The sequence below is a fragment of the Papio anubis genome, chromosome 4 (genome assembly GCF_008728515.1).
Source record: "Papio anubis isolate 15944 chromosome 4, Panubis1.0, whole genome shotgun sequence".
Lineage (NCBI taxonomy): Eukaryota > Metazoa > Chordata > Mammalia > Primates > Cercopithecidae > Papio > Papio anubis.
Genome location: NC_044979.1, coordinates 37,606,142 through 37,621,435, shown reverse-complemented (window position 1 = coordinate 37,621,435; position 15,294 = coordinate 37,606,142). Strand labels below are relative to the sequence as shown.

At 35.8% G+C, this 15,294-nt stretch overlaps 1 protein-coding gene across 7 annotated transcripts in view; it reads left to right on the top strand.

The window, feature by feature from the left end:
• Positions 1 to 15,294, top strand: part of CPED1 (cadherin like and PC-esterase domain containing 1) — a 308,960-nt gene that overhangs the window by 69,452 nt on the left and 224,214 nt on the right. For all 7 annotated transcript variants that reach the window (XM_017957126.3, XM_009203765.4, XM_003896508.5 and 4 more), the window contains one exon: positions 4,852 to 4,927. In XM_017957126.3, coding sequence (XP_017812615.2) covers positions 4,852 to 4,927 — 76 coding nt within the window. The remainder of the gene's footprint in view (positions 1 to 4,851; positions 4,928 to 15,294) is intronic.

The window sequence follows — 15,294 nt, the reverse complement described above, 5'->3', positions numbered from 1 at the left end:
CTGGGGTAAATCCACCAAGACTCAGAGGAGAGGAACAATAGGCCTACAGTAAAGGGAGAAAGTCTTGGCTGTTTGAGGAATGTAAGGAGTTCCAAGTGACTGAACTAGAGTGAATGTAGTAGGAGGTGAGGGCAGAGAGGTACCTGGAGCTGGGGAAGCTCAGCAATGGGGCCACTGGAACCGTCGTAAGGACTGCGGGGTTTTACTCTTGGTAATTGGAGAGTAATTGGATGATTCTGAGCATGCAGATGACAGATGACATGAGTCCATTGACATTTTTACAGGATTGCCTTGATTGTTTTGTTGAAATAAGCTATCCAGCAAGCAAAGACCAAAACAGGGAGACTAATTATTGTAATAATGTAGGTGTGAGACGAGAGTGATGTGGGTTAGCAGAGTAGCAATGGGGTGGTGAGCTGTGGCTAGATCCTGAAGACATTTTAAAGGTATAAATGACAAATAATAATAGCTCACACTTATATCTCCTTACTATTTGCCAGGCACCATCCTAAGTCCTTACATGTTTATTTATGTCCATTCTTTACAAATAAGGATACTGAGGCACAGAGAGGTTATAAAACTTGTCTAAGACCTCCTAGCTAATAAAACAACCAAGATGCAAACTCAGGCAGTCTCATTTCAATTTTATGTTTTCTTAATCATATCAATAGCACCTTTTGATGTAGATATTTAGGCAAAGCACTTAGAGCCTAACCTAATGAGTATTCTTAAGGAAACACAAATTCTAAATGATACATGCAGATAACTGTCACTCTATAGCAGGAATAATTTGAAGCTTTATGAACCATGACTTTATTATGTAAACAACACAGATATTCAAAACAGAAGTTGGTTCATATTTGTTGGAGATGTTGTAGAATTGTCGATAACCTTATAATGAACAAACAGAGGACACTGGCTCAAATTAAGATTACTAATCACATTAGAGCTTTGTAATTTTAGAGCTTAATAAAAATGGTCATAAGATCTGTTATTGAAAATAAACTGCCAGGAGTCTCCCCAGTCAGCAGAATAGTAACATGAATTTAAAACTATTAGTCTGTATGATGATAAAAGTGAAGTGAGGTCCATTATTTGGGGTAACACTAAGTTTAGTAACTGGGGCTGTATCTCACCTCAAGTAGACAGGTGCTAGTGTTTCAAAAGCAGAGAGATTGATTTCTAGCTCTAAATTGTTGTAGGATTAGCAGTCCCTAAAGCTAGGATGTTGTTCTTAGTACTTGGAGTACTGAGAACTACCAAATGGCTCTTATTTTAAAGCAGCCCAGGGAATTTTCAGGTGAATTTGATGAAATGATAATTGCACTTGAGACATGGGGAGAAAACACATTTTTCCTTTGATTAGCTGGTTCTCCTAATTTCTTGTCATTAATTCTTTTCATTGTGGATGATAATGAACAGCTTTGGGAGAAGTTCTAATTTATTTTCAAGTAAAGGCATGAACATTTCTACAGATACGAGGAAAAAGAGCATTTCTCTAAAATGCAACATGATGTGTGTGTCACTCTTAATGTTCAGGAACAATAAAAGAGTCAATTCTTTCCCCCTCCAGTGTTTTCTTACATTTTATAACTAGTTCAAATTCAGGTGTCCACTGTCCCTAATAAATTAATAATATTATTGTAGTTTTCATTTTTTAATTTATAAGCACTCCATAAATTGTTATAATTAATATTATATTTTTGCTCTTATTAATAGACTGTCTCAAAAGAATTTTTTACTTTTGCTTCGACAATATGTAATAGAAACAATTTAGATGCATATTATCACAGATTAGGACTGTGAAAGGTATGTTGGGATACAAATCTTTTATAATGCATATTCCCTTTTTCAAAACTTGATCTCATAGAAATATCCTAGGGTTTAAATATTATCATTTCATCTGTGCATTGTAATTCTTTTAAAGATATGAAAGGATTTGTGCTAAATAAAGAAAAATAAGTCCGTTTATAAATATACACACATACACATAGATGCATATCGTATATAAGGCATTCAAACCTAATACAAGATCTGTGTATATTAAAAATGATAATTCAGATGATAATGATGTATCAGTGTAGGTTCATCATGTGTAACACACGGCCCACTCTGAAGGGGGATGTTAATAATGGAGGAAGCTGTGCATGCGGGGCAGGGAGTATATGGGAAATCTCTGTGTCTTCTGCTTAATTTTGCTGTGAACCCAAAACAGCTCTAAGAAATAAAGTCCATTAAAAAATAATAATTGCAATGTTAGGCTGGAGAAGCTCATCATATAAAAGTCAGTTAATACAAATTAAAACTCCTTTGATGATGTTCCACTTAATAATGATGCAAATCTTATACATTTTATGATACATATAAAAGTAAAAATACAAAGCACTAGGATATAGAAGAGTATTACTAGGTTTAACAATTAAAAAGTTATCATCTGTGTAATATAGTTGAGTTACCACAACTGTATGACACATGACCCTTGAATGTTTTTACTTCTTTGTGCTGTTATTTTACTCAGTTTAACTGCTAGTTTGGTGCTCAGTTCCAGAGTAGAATAGAGGTGATGTTTCTGGTGTCAGATGTCGCTACGTTTATGTAATCAGCCACACTATCAATTCTAAAGATGTGCTTTGGAGGAAGGAACACAGGGAGAAGTCATTGTGTGGGGGATAGGAAAAGAGAAGGCAGAAGGATAGAACAATTGTTTCCCTTAGCTTGGCTCTATTTTTTTGAAGTGCTTTGTTGGTTAAGAGAAGGTTAGCAATGGATCTGAGTCAGTCCATAACCTTTAATGCCACTTACCCAATGCTGATTCTCTTTCTGAATCATATTGTTAAGTATTCTATTAATTCACCAGCAACTGTGTGATTTTGCCCTGTTTAGGGAAAATGGCTCAATTTCATTGATTTTTGAAGCTTTTCACAGACTAATTTAGAAAGATACTATTGAATTTAAAAAACAAAAAAATCATCTCTATTACAACACTACATTGTAAAAGTTCACAAGGACACCAAAGTGTGTATTAGTCCTTTTTATTAGTCTCTTATGGGTTCTCTACACTTTTGCAGTGCTGTTTGTTCCCTCCAGCCCTTGTTAAATTCTGAATTGAAGAATTCATTGCTCTATGAAAGCCCTTCTTTTTCTACATTTAGTTCCTGAGATTTCTCACTTTTGGATTTGAGAAATCGAGACAACCTTAAGATCGAAAGTGTACTGTACTTACAGCCTTTTCTCAATTCTTAGTGCAAATGAATGTAAATGACGTCCACTTTGATATGGTTTGGCTGTGTCCCTACCCAAATCTCATCTTCAATTATAGCTCCCATAATTCCCACGTGTTGTGGGAGGGACCCAGTGGGAGATAATTGAATCATGGGGGCGGTTTCCCCCATCCTATTCTCGTGTTAGTGAATAAGTCTCACGAGATCCGATGGTTTTATAAGGGATTTCCCCTTTCACTTGGTTCTCATTCTCTCTTGCCTGCCACCATGTAAGGTATGCCTTTCACTTTCTGCCGTAATTATGAGGCCTCCCCAGCTACGTGGAACTGTGAGTCCATTAAACCTCTTATTCTTTATAAATTACCCAGTCTCGGGTATGTCTTCAGCAGCAGCATGAAAAAGGACTAATACACACTTTGGTGTCCTTGTGGACTTTTACAATGTAGTGTTTAGGAATGCCACTGGTGCAGAATCACAACAATGGGTTCTGCTGAAGCTTGGCTTCATTCATACAGAATCGGGCTGAAGTTTATCTTTTTTACAGCTATTAAAGGAAAATTTGCTGAATACATGAACAGGGTTAATAAAGTAGCAAGGACTGGGGAAGATTTCATCGATGCACTGTTCCCAAGCACTTTAAATGAATCAGTTTTTAGAACTGTATCTTATTGATTTGGTAAAAATCTTAGAGCAGAAGTGGAACTTGGAGACTATAAGCTCTAAATGCTTTATTTTGCAAATGAAGAAACTGAAAAAAAAAAGAGAGCAAATTATGATTCTCCTAAGTGCCCGAAGCGAGCTACCACCCCTGTTTCCAGTTGCCTCTTCTCCAACTGCAACTGGGTTCTTTCTATCAAGTCACGCCAGCAGGACGTAGTGGATAAACTACAATACTTTATTAGGTTAGAGTGTGTTAATTTGAAAGTAATCAATAATGTCTCAAAAATAAATCCGATTTTCAAGCTAATTTATACAGGTCTCTTTCTGTTGGTTTTAACAAGGTTTTCTCATATTGGGTATTAGTTTGGGGATTAAGTGGATGATGTTAGTTAATCAATCTGTAAATTCACAAGAGAAGGGAAGTATTAAAGTTGTCTGTATCTTTTCTCTTAAAATCTTTTCAAATTCCATATGTTTGAATTTATGACAATATTTACAAAGCTGTCTAAGAAAAAGTTTTGGTTGAAATGAAGTTTTGTGGGTGACTGGGTTTTATATTTAGAAATAATAATGCCCTTCATTATAAAGTGAAGAATGTTTATGAAAGTTTGGAACCAGTTTAACACTGAATTACCACTAAATATCAAGTTATTTGTGTTACCATATTTGCCTCAAGTATTTCCTTTTATATTTAGCAAACATCATGGCTTCAAAATATGAAAGGGTTTTCAAAAAGTGGTCCCAAGGACCACTTTTGAAGCTTCCCAGGGGCAAGTTTTAGTTTTATGTTATCAAATAAGCTACTTCATTATTCTGGATTTGCATGTTGACTTGCAGAGATTTGAAGGTGGGGTGTGGGTGGTTTAGACAATACATCCCATCTATACTTTCTGGGATTTTTGTGTTTGCTTGGTTTTGCTTTAGCATTGATGAATGCCTCACTCACTAGAATCTTTTTCATTCCTTTTAGGCAAACATATTACCAGAAATACAGCAGCCACTTTGCAGAAAGGAAGGATTATGTCAAATAGTTAGAAGATTCCCAGGTAATCTTTTGTTTGCTTCCTTGGGCGTAAATATGTGAGACATGCAGGCTTCCTTAGCAGACAGCAGCTAACACGGTCTCAGGTTAGCATCTTTTGCTCCTTTGTCTATCAATTCCACAATCACAGATCTGCCACAGTTCACAAGACTTTGCCAATGAAAAGACCTACAGTGAGGACTAACAACCATAACGTTGGTATTCGTTTAGTTTTGCCTTCTGATTTGCCAGATGAATATATTTCTTATTCTCCTTTCTGTTTGCTTTTAAAATAATTGCTGCTTCATTTTTAAAGTAATAATTACAGTAGTTCTTAGTTATGTAACACTTGGGGTTTTTATCAAAGTATATATTTCTTTATGATTAAATTATTCTGATCCCAAAAAAATTTTCTCCTTTCTAGAATCCTCTCAGTTTGTCTGTGTGTTAAATACAGGACACTGAATGAATAAATTCTGCATTTTAACTATGTTAGGAAGTTGGGACAAAAATTACCATCTTCAATTTCCTCATGGGTTCCCAGAGTGGAAAAAGCGTCAGAAGGTATATGAGCCCTCATAGATGAAATAGGCCCTCATAGAAAAAATGATAGCCTACTTTAAAAGCCATCGGTGAAAGGATTCCTCAAATTTCTTGTTTTAAATACATTTAATGTTTAATAGTTTATGCTCCCAGAAAGTTCTTTACTACATAATTAAAACTTAGATCTGCATAGCTTTAATTTTGTTTTGTGTTAATTTGTCTCCTAGTTACATCAGGAAACAAATAATCGATTTTAATCCATCAGCTTTCCCATTGGGGTTTCTGCTCCCACTCCAAACATAAACCACACTGGCATGTTCCACTGTGAAGATTACAGTCATCGACTGATATTTACTGAGAATTAAAATAAAATAATAAATCTCAATTCAACTTTCAATTTAAGATACCTATCTAAAGAGCCATGTAAATTTGGTTCTGTAGTTATTGTTTTATATGACAATTATAATGGACTACATAAGCTGAGTGTTTTTTTGTTTTTGTAAGTTCTAGCTGGAGAGATTTTTAATCATATAAAAAAAGTAATGTTTTGGGGAGAAGCAAATAAAATAACTATTCTCATTAATGCAATATTAAAATATCCAGAAATTCTTTAGAAAAGGCAATCTGAAGAAGTTATTTTTACATTTTGACCAGAACCTACAAATTTAAAAGTGTGTTTTTCTTTGTTGCTATTTACATTTCAGAATGGTTGATTCAGAACATTAAGTTTCTTTGGCTTTGTACTTAACGCAATAATATCATACAAATGAAAAGCTGTTTATGGTCAGAAATAGATTACCAGTTTTTTAAAAAGTTCCACCAAACAATTCTATATAAATTTACATTTTACGTTTTACGTCCATAAAACTAAGAAGTATTTTCTGTCTTCTTTTGCTTCAAACATTTTTTATTCTCAAAAACATCTATAAGTTCTAGGCATTTGTAGTTCTTTCTACACTCTGTCTAGTGCATTAATTTTGTATTTATCTCTGTGACTAACAAGATAGTTTCACAGAATGCAGTTTTTTAAGTGGAATTATTTCTACCATCATGTTATCTTTCTCTAGATGAAGATAATTTTCTTAGATGTGTAGCTTTAAAGAAATGTCTGCAGCATGATTTTCTGATCTAAGTTTTATAAATAGTAGCTTTTGTTGTGGACTGTTGGTATAAATATATCATATAATAAATTCAGTATTCACAAAATTAAAATTTTATTTGTCATGAAGGCTGAATATTTAATATTGAATACAGATTAGGTAGCAACATGTCAGTACCTAAATATATGGTATGATTATAAAAGTATGATGGTAAAACTAAACATAATATTATATAATGTAGACATTATATTTAAAGCCAAAATGTCTTGTATAATTTTAAGCTGTGTATCATTTGGAGGTTGACAAAACACAAATTTTGGAACCAAAGATTTTTAGCTCTGCCACCTATTCGCTGTGTGACTTCAGGGGTTTTTTGTTTTTTGTTTTTTTAATCCACAAAGTGGAGTTAAGAAGACCCATTTCATAGGTTTAATTTTAAAAGTCAGATAGATTGTATATGTGTGTATGTATAACTTAATTTGAAGAATAAAGCATATTATTTATTATTCCTTACACATGATGTCCAAATAATGGTAACTGGATTACCCTAGATTTGAAAAGTCAAGCAGGCAAAATTCTAGAGGCAAAAGGCCCTGGAATACTTAATGTTTTCTCCCTTTATATGATAAATTATCACTAAGATTTTATCTTTCGGTCAAAAACTGTGAAAGGTTTGAGATCTTAACCCCTCTCACAAGCTCACAGGTCAACCTGCCGCAGTTTCATGGGTATTGGTAGAAGACATGAGATGCCTAGGTCAGAGACCAATGACTTTTTTATTTACAGCAATAAAGGTAAGCCAACTATCAGCACATGTACCAGTTCACTGAAGCATGTAGGCCCTTTGTATCTGTGGGTTCCACATCTCTGGATTCAATCAACCATGGATAGAAGTATTAGGAAAAATAATCTCACGAAGTTCCAAAAAGCAAAACTTGAATTTGCTGCATGCTGAGTATTACATTGAATCCACGGGAATGAAGCAATGTGCAGGCATTGTGTTAGGTATTATAAGTAATCGAAAGATGACTTAAAATATACAGGAGGATTGCGTAGATTATATGACATCATTTTATATCAGGGACTTGAGCACCTGTGGATTTTAGTATCCATGACCAGGGGGCGGAAGGGTGGGGTGCGGTCCTAGAACCAATCAACTATACTGAGTGGTTTGCATTTCAAGAGAGGAACCCAGAGCTTAGGAAGTTTGAATCTTTATAATGTGCAGTGAGTATGCCTACCCTTTGCCCCAGAGGGAGACATTATATTTATTATACTGGACAAAAAAATAAATGTTCCTTTGCTTTGGAGTGAGGCACCATCTCTATTTTTCAAGGCTTTCCACTATATAAATATCTTTGAAAAGCTAGTTCAAAACAAATGTGGTCAGTGCCTCTGTTTGCAAAATGTGCAGGAATATGAAAGATAGATATAGCAGTGTTTCCAACAATTTCAGAGAGGAATACCTAACAAGTCCTAGCTCTGAGTCTTAGTCATTGTATAATTCTGAGCAAGATTTAAAACTTACTTGTACTGCAGTTTTCTTATCTCTAAAAATACAAAGTTTGGCAATGATCAATAATGCTGAAATCTCATAATTCTGCTGTGCCTTTTCCCCATATAGACTTGCCATGGACTTTATCTTCAGTAGTAGGTACAGACAGGAATGCTAAGAAAGGAGAGACGATCACGCTGGTAAATGTGGCTGGAACCCACGCAAGTGAGGCAGGAGGAGGAGTGGTTGGAGATAGCACGTAAGGCTAACACAGTCTGTTCCATTCCATAGCCAGAGTGTACCTGACATTAGACTTGTGACTCACATTGAAGGGCACACACCCATGAAATTTTTACTGGCTAGCACAAAGATTTTTTTTTATCTTGCCATTTAATGCTTTGCCTTTTGAAAAAAAAGTTTCATAGTTTTTAGTTGGCCCAAATTTGTTGCTAATGTTTTTTGTTGCTTTTTATTAAGTTTGCTCATTTTGATAAAAGGGAATTTTTCACCATATTTGGAAGACAAATATAAAAGAAAACATAAGAGAACTGTTTTGCTTGGGTTGTGAGCTGTTGTTTTTGTTCTTTTTAGTACAGCATCGCCATCCAAAAAATCCTGGTTAAAAGTGTGCCCAATTTTGGCCATAACTCATTCTTTCCAGTAGTTTTATCTTAGCTCTGAGTGCTGACCTTCATGTGAAGCTTGAAATATACTGGGATTTGTATTCAAAGATAGCATTTTGAACATTTTAGGATTTGTGTCCTCATTAAAATAAGTAGCATGTGAGTACATAAAGAAAAAGGAAAATAATAGGTAAAATATAACACCTTTTGTTGTATCAAAAACAGTGGAGCTTTAAAAATTATAGGTAGTATTTACTACCAAATATAAAATATGTCTTCAAAATAATACAGTTAAAATAATTTTTAAACATTGACCAATAATAGTTATTTATTTTAGGTGGCACTGATGATTGCTCTTAATATCCCAGGTCTAATATTCTAGCAAACTTTCAGAGAAGGTTAAAGTTTGCTTGTTCTCTGTGTTCTCAAATCCTGATACCCCCTCTCTGTGGATTGTGTGGGCTCCTTAATGCTTCTGTCATTCCAAAGAATCTCACCTCTGTACCAAACATGATTATATTCCTTATGTAAAACATTCCATCCCCAAGTAAAATTCTCATCTCTTTAGTATGACTGACTTCAACTAGGTAATAGCAGAAAGTAAGCTGATGGAACTAATTCAGACTAAATTATACCCTCACCCCAGTTATAAGCCTCTTAGATGTATTTGCATTTTTATAAAAGCAGCTTGTAAACCCAATGAATTTCTAATTGGTAGGATTTCTGGAAGTGCATTCAAATTTCCATTTAATTCATCAGTAAGCCATCCATCCCCAAAGCTTACCGAATTCATCCACTTTTCTCCATCTCTACCATGACCAACCTAGTCCAACTCAGCAGTCTCTCATATTCTTCTCACTTCCTTTCTTGCTCCTAAATAATCCAGTCCATTCTATTATCCAGACTCTAGCCAGATTGGTCTTCCTCCCACCATTTCATCAATAACTGAAGGAAGTTTATTAGGTCTGCTCACATAAGTCTGTTTAGGGACTGAAACAGTACAGCCCAGGTCATCAACTCTTTGATGTTCTGACATAATCCAGGGACAGATTTTATCTAGAATAGGAACGATAAGCCCAAATGCTCACAGGGCCTTGGCATGTGACATAAGAAATTTCCTAACAAATTCAGAAGCTTTAGAGGCCAGATAACGTGTACCTTTTCAGTATTTGGTCTGCCATCAAATGTAGAGACTTTATTTAGCAAAAGCCATTTGGTCTCCAAGAAGAGAAGAGTTGAAGATACAGGAAAGTACAAGACAGGAGCAAGTGGCCTCACTGACACATCTCTCTCAGCAAGGTTGGAAACCTCTGGATAAATTTTCTCATGTTTCTTATCCCTGTAAAATTCAGTAACCATTAGGATTCAGATCTCATCCAGTGCTCTAGTCCTTCTTCTCCCACTTCCTCATTCACATGCTTTCCTATACTCCTTTCCCTCACACATTCCCGTAGCCCTTGGTAACTCTAGCTTCCATTTTCCCTCACAAAACAGAAATTTTGCTAGCCAAGGATGACAATGAAGCTGGGTGTTTTAATTAAAACTTTACTCTCTGGTATTAGCAGGGATTTTCAACATGTCTTTGCTACTTTTTCTTACTATCATCTACCAACTTTTGAACCATTCAGCTCTTTTTTATTACTATTATTTCTTTTGAGATGAGGTCTCACTATATTGCCTAGGCTGGCCTTAAACTTCTGGGTTCAAGTGATCCTTCTGCCTCCACCTCACAAGTGGCTGAGACTACAGGAGCAGGCCACCATGCCTGGTTCATCCAACATATTTGATAAGAAACTTATCACATGGGTTAATTTCTTCCTCTCCATTTCAAATCTGCAATCATTCTTGTCAGTTTCGACATCTGTAAAGATGGTCCTTTAATTTCATCAGCCTAATCTCATAGCTCTTTGAATTTATCCATGACCTCATTTCTTTTCAGCTTCAGCCACCCACCTCTGTAGCCCTGCTCAATAATTTTATCACCCACAGCTTTGTCTCTGGAAGCTCAAACTTACTCACCACTTTATAATCACATTCTTTTGGGCTTCCTCATTCCTTCAACACCACCAATCTTGGAAACTCAGATGACGTTTTTGGTAATCTTAATTCTGTCACTTTACCCAAGTCCAACAGTCATTTTTCAAATCACAATTTCTTTGCTACCAAGCCTGGACCATTTAATCTGTCAGCTGAGTTAGAAACACCTGGAACATTCTTTCACACTAGCGCTTAAGCCACCAACCAATTCTAAATTCTGATTTCTCTTTTCCTACACACAAAAAACATGGTAGTAAATTGCACAGTGTGCTGTTCTCTTCCCCTAGGATGCCTTCCTCACTTACTAAAATAGAAAAAACAAATCACACTAATTCTGCAATTGTCAGCTCAACTACCACCGCCACCAAGAAAATTGGCTAGTGGCCACTGAATTAACCGCATTCAATTACCCTCTAAAATACTTAGGAAAATTCATACCAAAAAAATTTAAGAACTACTCCTAGCATTCATAGTATAGAAGAATCTAAGATAAACTTCCATGTATTCTGAGGCTGATGGAACTAAATTGTAGTTCCTAATGCTCTGTTCAATTCAGTGTGGGTAGAGGAACCCTGCACCTCCACGATCGGGATGTATTTTAAAAGAAGAACCAGCAGAATGTGCTGATGGTTGAGATGTGGTTTATAGAAGAAAGTATCCCTAGAGTTTTTTCCAGTTGTTCGTTGAAATAGACAAATCAGACAGTGGGAAATAGAGCATTAATTTGTCAGTCAACCATAGGCTTAAGAGAAGTCACGTGGCAGATCACAGACACATTTCTTCCGATTTGAGCATATTGGTTTTAAAATGAAATATATATGTATATATATGAAAATGAGTATCCCAACCAATGATAATTACTAGAAATGTTTTTGTGTATACATTTCATACAAAAAATTTAAACTTGTTTTTTTAGACATTGACTTGAGTATCTTCAGAGTGAAGTCTACCTAATTTGCTAAGATAGATTTACACTATGTTTCCTCTGTGTTCTTATTATACCTTGAAAAGCCTCCATTGTAGCAGTGTCACAATGTGGCTTTGGTGCACAGTTGACCCTTGAACAGTGAAAGCGTTAGAAGCACTGACACCCCATGAACTTGAAGATTTGCCCATAACTTTTGATTCCCTCAAAACTTAACTATTAATGGCCTACTGATGACTGAAGCCATACTGATAAAATAAACAGTCAATTAACAAATACTTTGTATGCTATATGTATTATATACTGTATTTTTATAATAAAATAAACTAGAGAAAACAATATGTTATTAAGAAAACCATAAGGAAGAGAAAATACATTCACTGTTTATTAAGTGGAAGTGGATCATCATGAAGGTCTTCATCCTTATCATCTTCATGCTGAGTAGACTGAAGAGGTGGAAAAAGAGGAAGGTTTGGTTCTGCTGCCTTGGGGGGAGGGATAGGCAGGGGTGGTGGAGGAGGGGGAAGAGGAGGCAGAGGCAGGCACACTCAGTGTAACTTTACAAAATATATCATAATTTCTGTCTGACTTTTTTGCTTTTTCATTTCTCTAAAAATGTTTCTATGTAACACCAGTCCTTCTACAGTTTACCTTAGCTTCAGTGCCCATAACATAGAAGGGCTCATGTTGTAAAAGAAGTCAAAAGCCCCCTTGTGTAATGCGAACCCTTCTTCCAGGTTGTCTATGTCAACTTGTTTTCTGGCGCTGCTTCTTCTACATCTTCTTCATGATCTAGTACTTGTTTGGAAGGACTCATCTCCATGAAATCCTGAATACTTCAAGTCGTCTTTTGTTAATCCTTCTGGTGTGGTGTCTATTCACTCTTAAATTTCTCCAAGATCCATATCTTGAAACCCTTCACCTCTTCCCTTTTTTTTTTTTTTGCCAAATCCACAAATTTTATTTCACAATTTCCTTGACTGGCTCTCTCATTAATCCTGGAAAGCCACGTACAACATTGGGACACAGTTTTCTCCAGCAGATATTTATTCTTTTGGGCTGATGGTTTTCATGGCTTTTTCTATAGCAACAGTGGCATCTTCAATGGTGTAATCCTTCCAGATTTTCATGATGTTCTCTCTGTTGGAGTTCTCTTCCATAGCACTGACAATCCTTTCCATAGAGTACTGTATATAATGAGCCTTAAAGATCCTATGACCCCCTGATTTGGAGGCTGAATTAGAGACATTGTGTTTGAGGGCAAGTAGACCACTTTGATGCCTTCAAAGTGTAGAGCTCATGCAGTTCTGTGTGATCAGGGTCATTGTCCAATGTGAAAAGAACTTCAGAAGCAGTTTCTTACTGGCATGGTACTTCCTGACTTCAGGAACAAAGCATTGATGGAATCAATCCAGAAAAGGGGTTCTTGTCCAGGCCTTGTTGTATAGCCAAAAGACTGGCAGCTGGCATTTATCTTTGCCCATCAAGGCTCAGGGGTTAGAAGCTTTATAAGGACAGACCTGATCTTAAACCCAACTTCCCTTGCACAAAAGAGTTGAGTTAGCCTACTCTTCCCTGCCTTAAATCCTAGTGCTCACTTCACTTCCTTACTAATAAATTTCCTTTGTGGCTTTTTTTTTTTTTTTTTTTTTTTGAGGGCATCTTCATCTGCATTAAAAACTTATTCAGGCAGATATCATTTCTCCTCAATGATTTTCTTACTGGTGTCTGGGAACTCGTCTGCTGCCTCTTGGTTGGTAGAAAATGCTTCTCCTGTTACCCTGACATTTTTTAAGCCAAACTTCTTTTTGAAATTATTAAGCCATCCTTTGCTAGCATTAAAATCTCACCTTTAGATCCTTTACCTTTCTCTTGCTTCAAGTTGTCATATAATGACTTTGCTTTCTCTTGAATCACATTAGAGTCTGCAGGCACGCCTTTTTTTTTTTTTTTTTTTTTTTTTTTTTTTTTTTTTTTTTAGCAATCCTCTACTCACATAAAAGCTGCGTTTTCAATACAAGATAAAAAGGTGTTTCACAAAAAATGCAATGTTTTCACATCTGCTTGTGTGGCTTTAGTGATGGCTTTATGAATTTTATTTACTTTTGTTTATCATGGTCTGTATGCTGGATTCATTTATTCAGAAACGGTGGGCAACTGCAGCTACAGACCTCAATCTATGGTACACATCAAGGAATTCAACATTGTTTTGTAACATTGTGGATTTGTGTATTTCTTGGGAGCATTTTCAACAGTACTAGAGGTACTTTGTATGAGTCCTACAGTGTTATTCAAGGTTACAGCATGGCATTAAACATGATGAAAAATACACAGGAACAACAGGAGTTTTTTTTTCTTTTTTTTTAGTTTTTACGGCAATGCACAATTTGCTTGTCTGACAAACTGCTCAGGAGAAGATGATTAGCATCACAAGGCATTTTAAGCAAACACTGGAAATACTTGTGCTCACTGCAATAACAACAGGAGATGGCTACAAACTTATTACAGTAGTATGGTGTGTACTACCGCTAATTTTATGCAGTTATGATTTAATACTGCATTTTTACATTTGTTTACCTTTCGCTCTACTCTGCCACACATGGTCTCAATATGTTCGTGTGTATAACGTTTTTATAATTTTTTTTTTTTTTTTTTTTTTTTGAGACAGAGCCTTGCTCTGTCACTTAGGCTGGAGTGCAGTGGCGCGATCTCACTGCAACTTCCGCCTCCCAGTTCAAGCAGTTCTCCTGTCTCAGCCTCCCAGGTAGCTGGGATTACAGGCATGTGCTGCCATGCCTGGCTGATTTTTGTTATTTTTAGTAGAGACAGGGTTTCATCATATTGGTCAGGCTGGTCTCGAACTCCTGACCTCAGGTGATCCACTCACCAATAAATTTTAACTTTTTATAAGATTTGTGTACATTGCATGATAGTAAGTGATAAAATAGACTGAAATCTACATATATTTTACAATTTCATGGCATATCTAACTTTTTCTTAATTTTTAAAACATTACTTCACTGTGTGGTTCAACTTTGAGATTTTTTTAAAATTATTGCAAATTTCCAAAATTTTTCCCAATATATTTATTGAAAAAACAATCTGCATATTTGTAAACCCATACAGTTCAAACCCGTGTTCAAGATTCAGCTGTATTTGTATGTGTTTGTCTCCCCACAAGGACTGAGATGCCCTGAGGGTGGGACATTATTTTTTCACTTTTCAAATTTAGTACATGGTCATAGTCCCTAATATATAATAGTAATAATGATTTTGAATGAAACATGCTAATGATGGGGGCCAGAGTTATGGAAGGGGACCACTGCCAATTATCAGAGAGTTTTGGCAATGCCTGGACTGATTTTTCTATGTATGCATTATGAGCTTGATATTGAGCTGATGCTATGGGGCAAATAACAAGGGTAGGATAAATCAAAAATATAATTCCTCACTCCTGCGAGATATAATTACACATTTTAAATAATAAGCTTTCTACATGTGTGAAAGAACTAGAGAACTAGTTTTAATATTATCCATAAACTAGGTAGAAAGATAGCAACACATTTCATAATACAGGATCAATTTCTGGGTGGTTACCATTGCAGCCGAGAGACTGTTACTGCTATCTAAAAGGACAGGTTTGACCCTTCCTCACGTGGTTGGTTGATC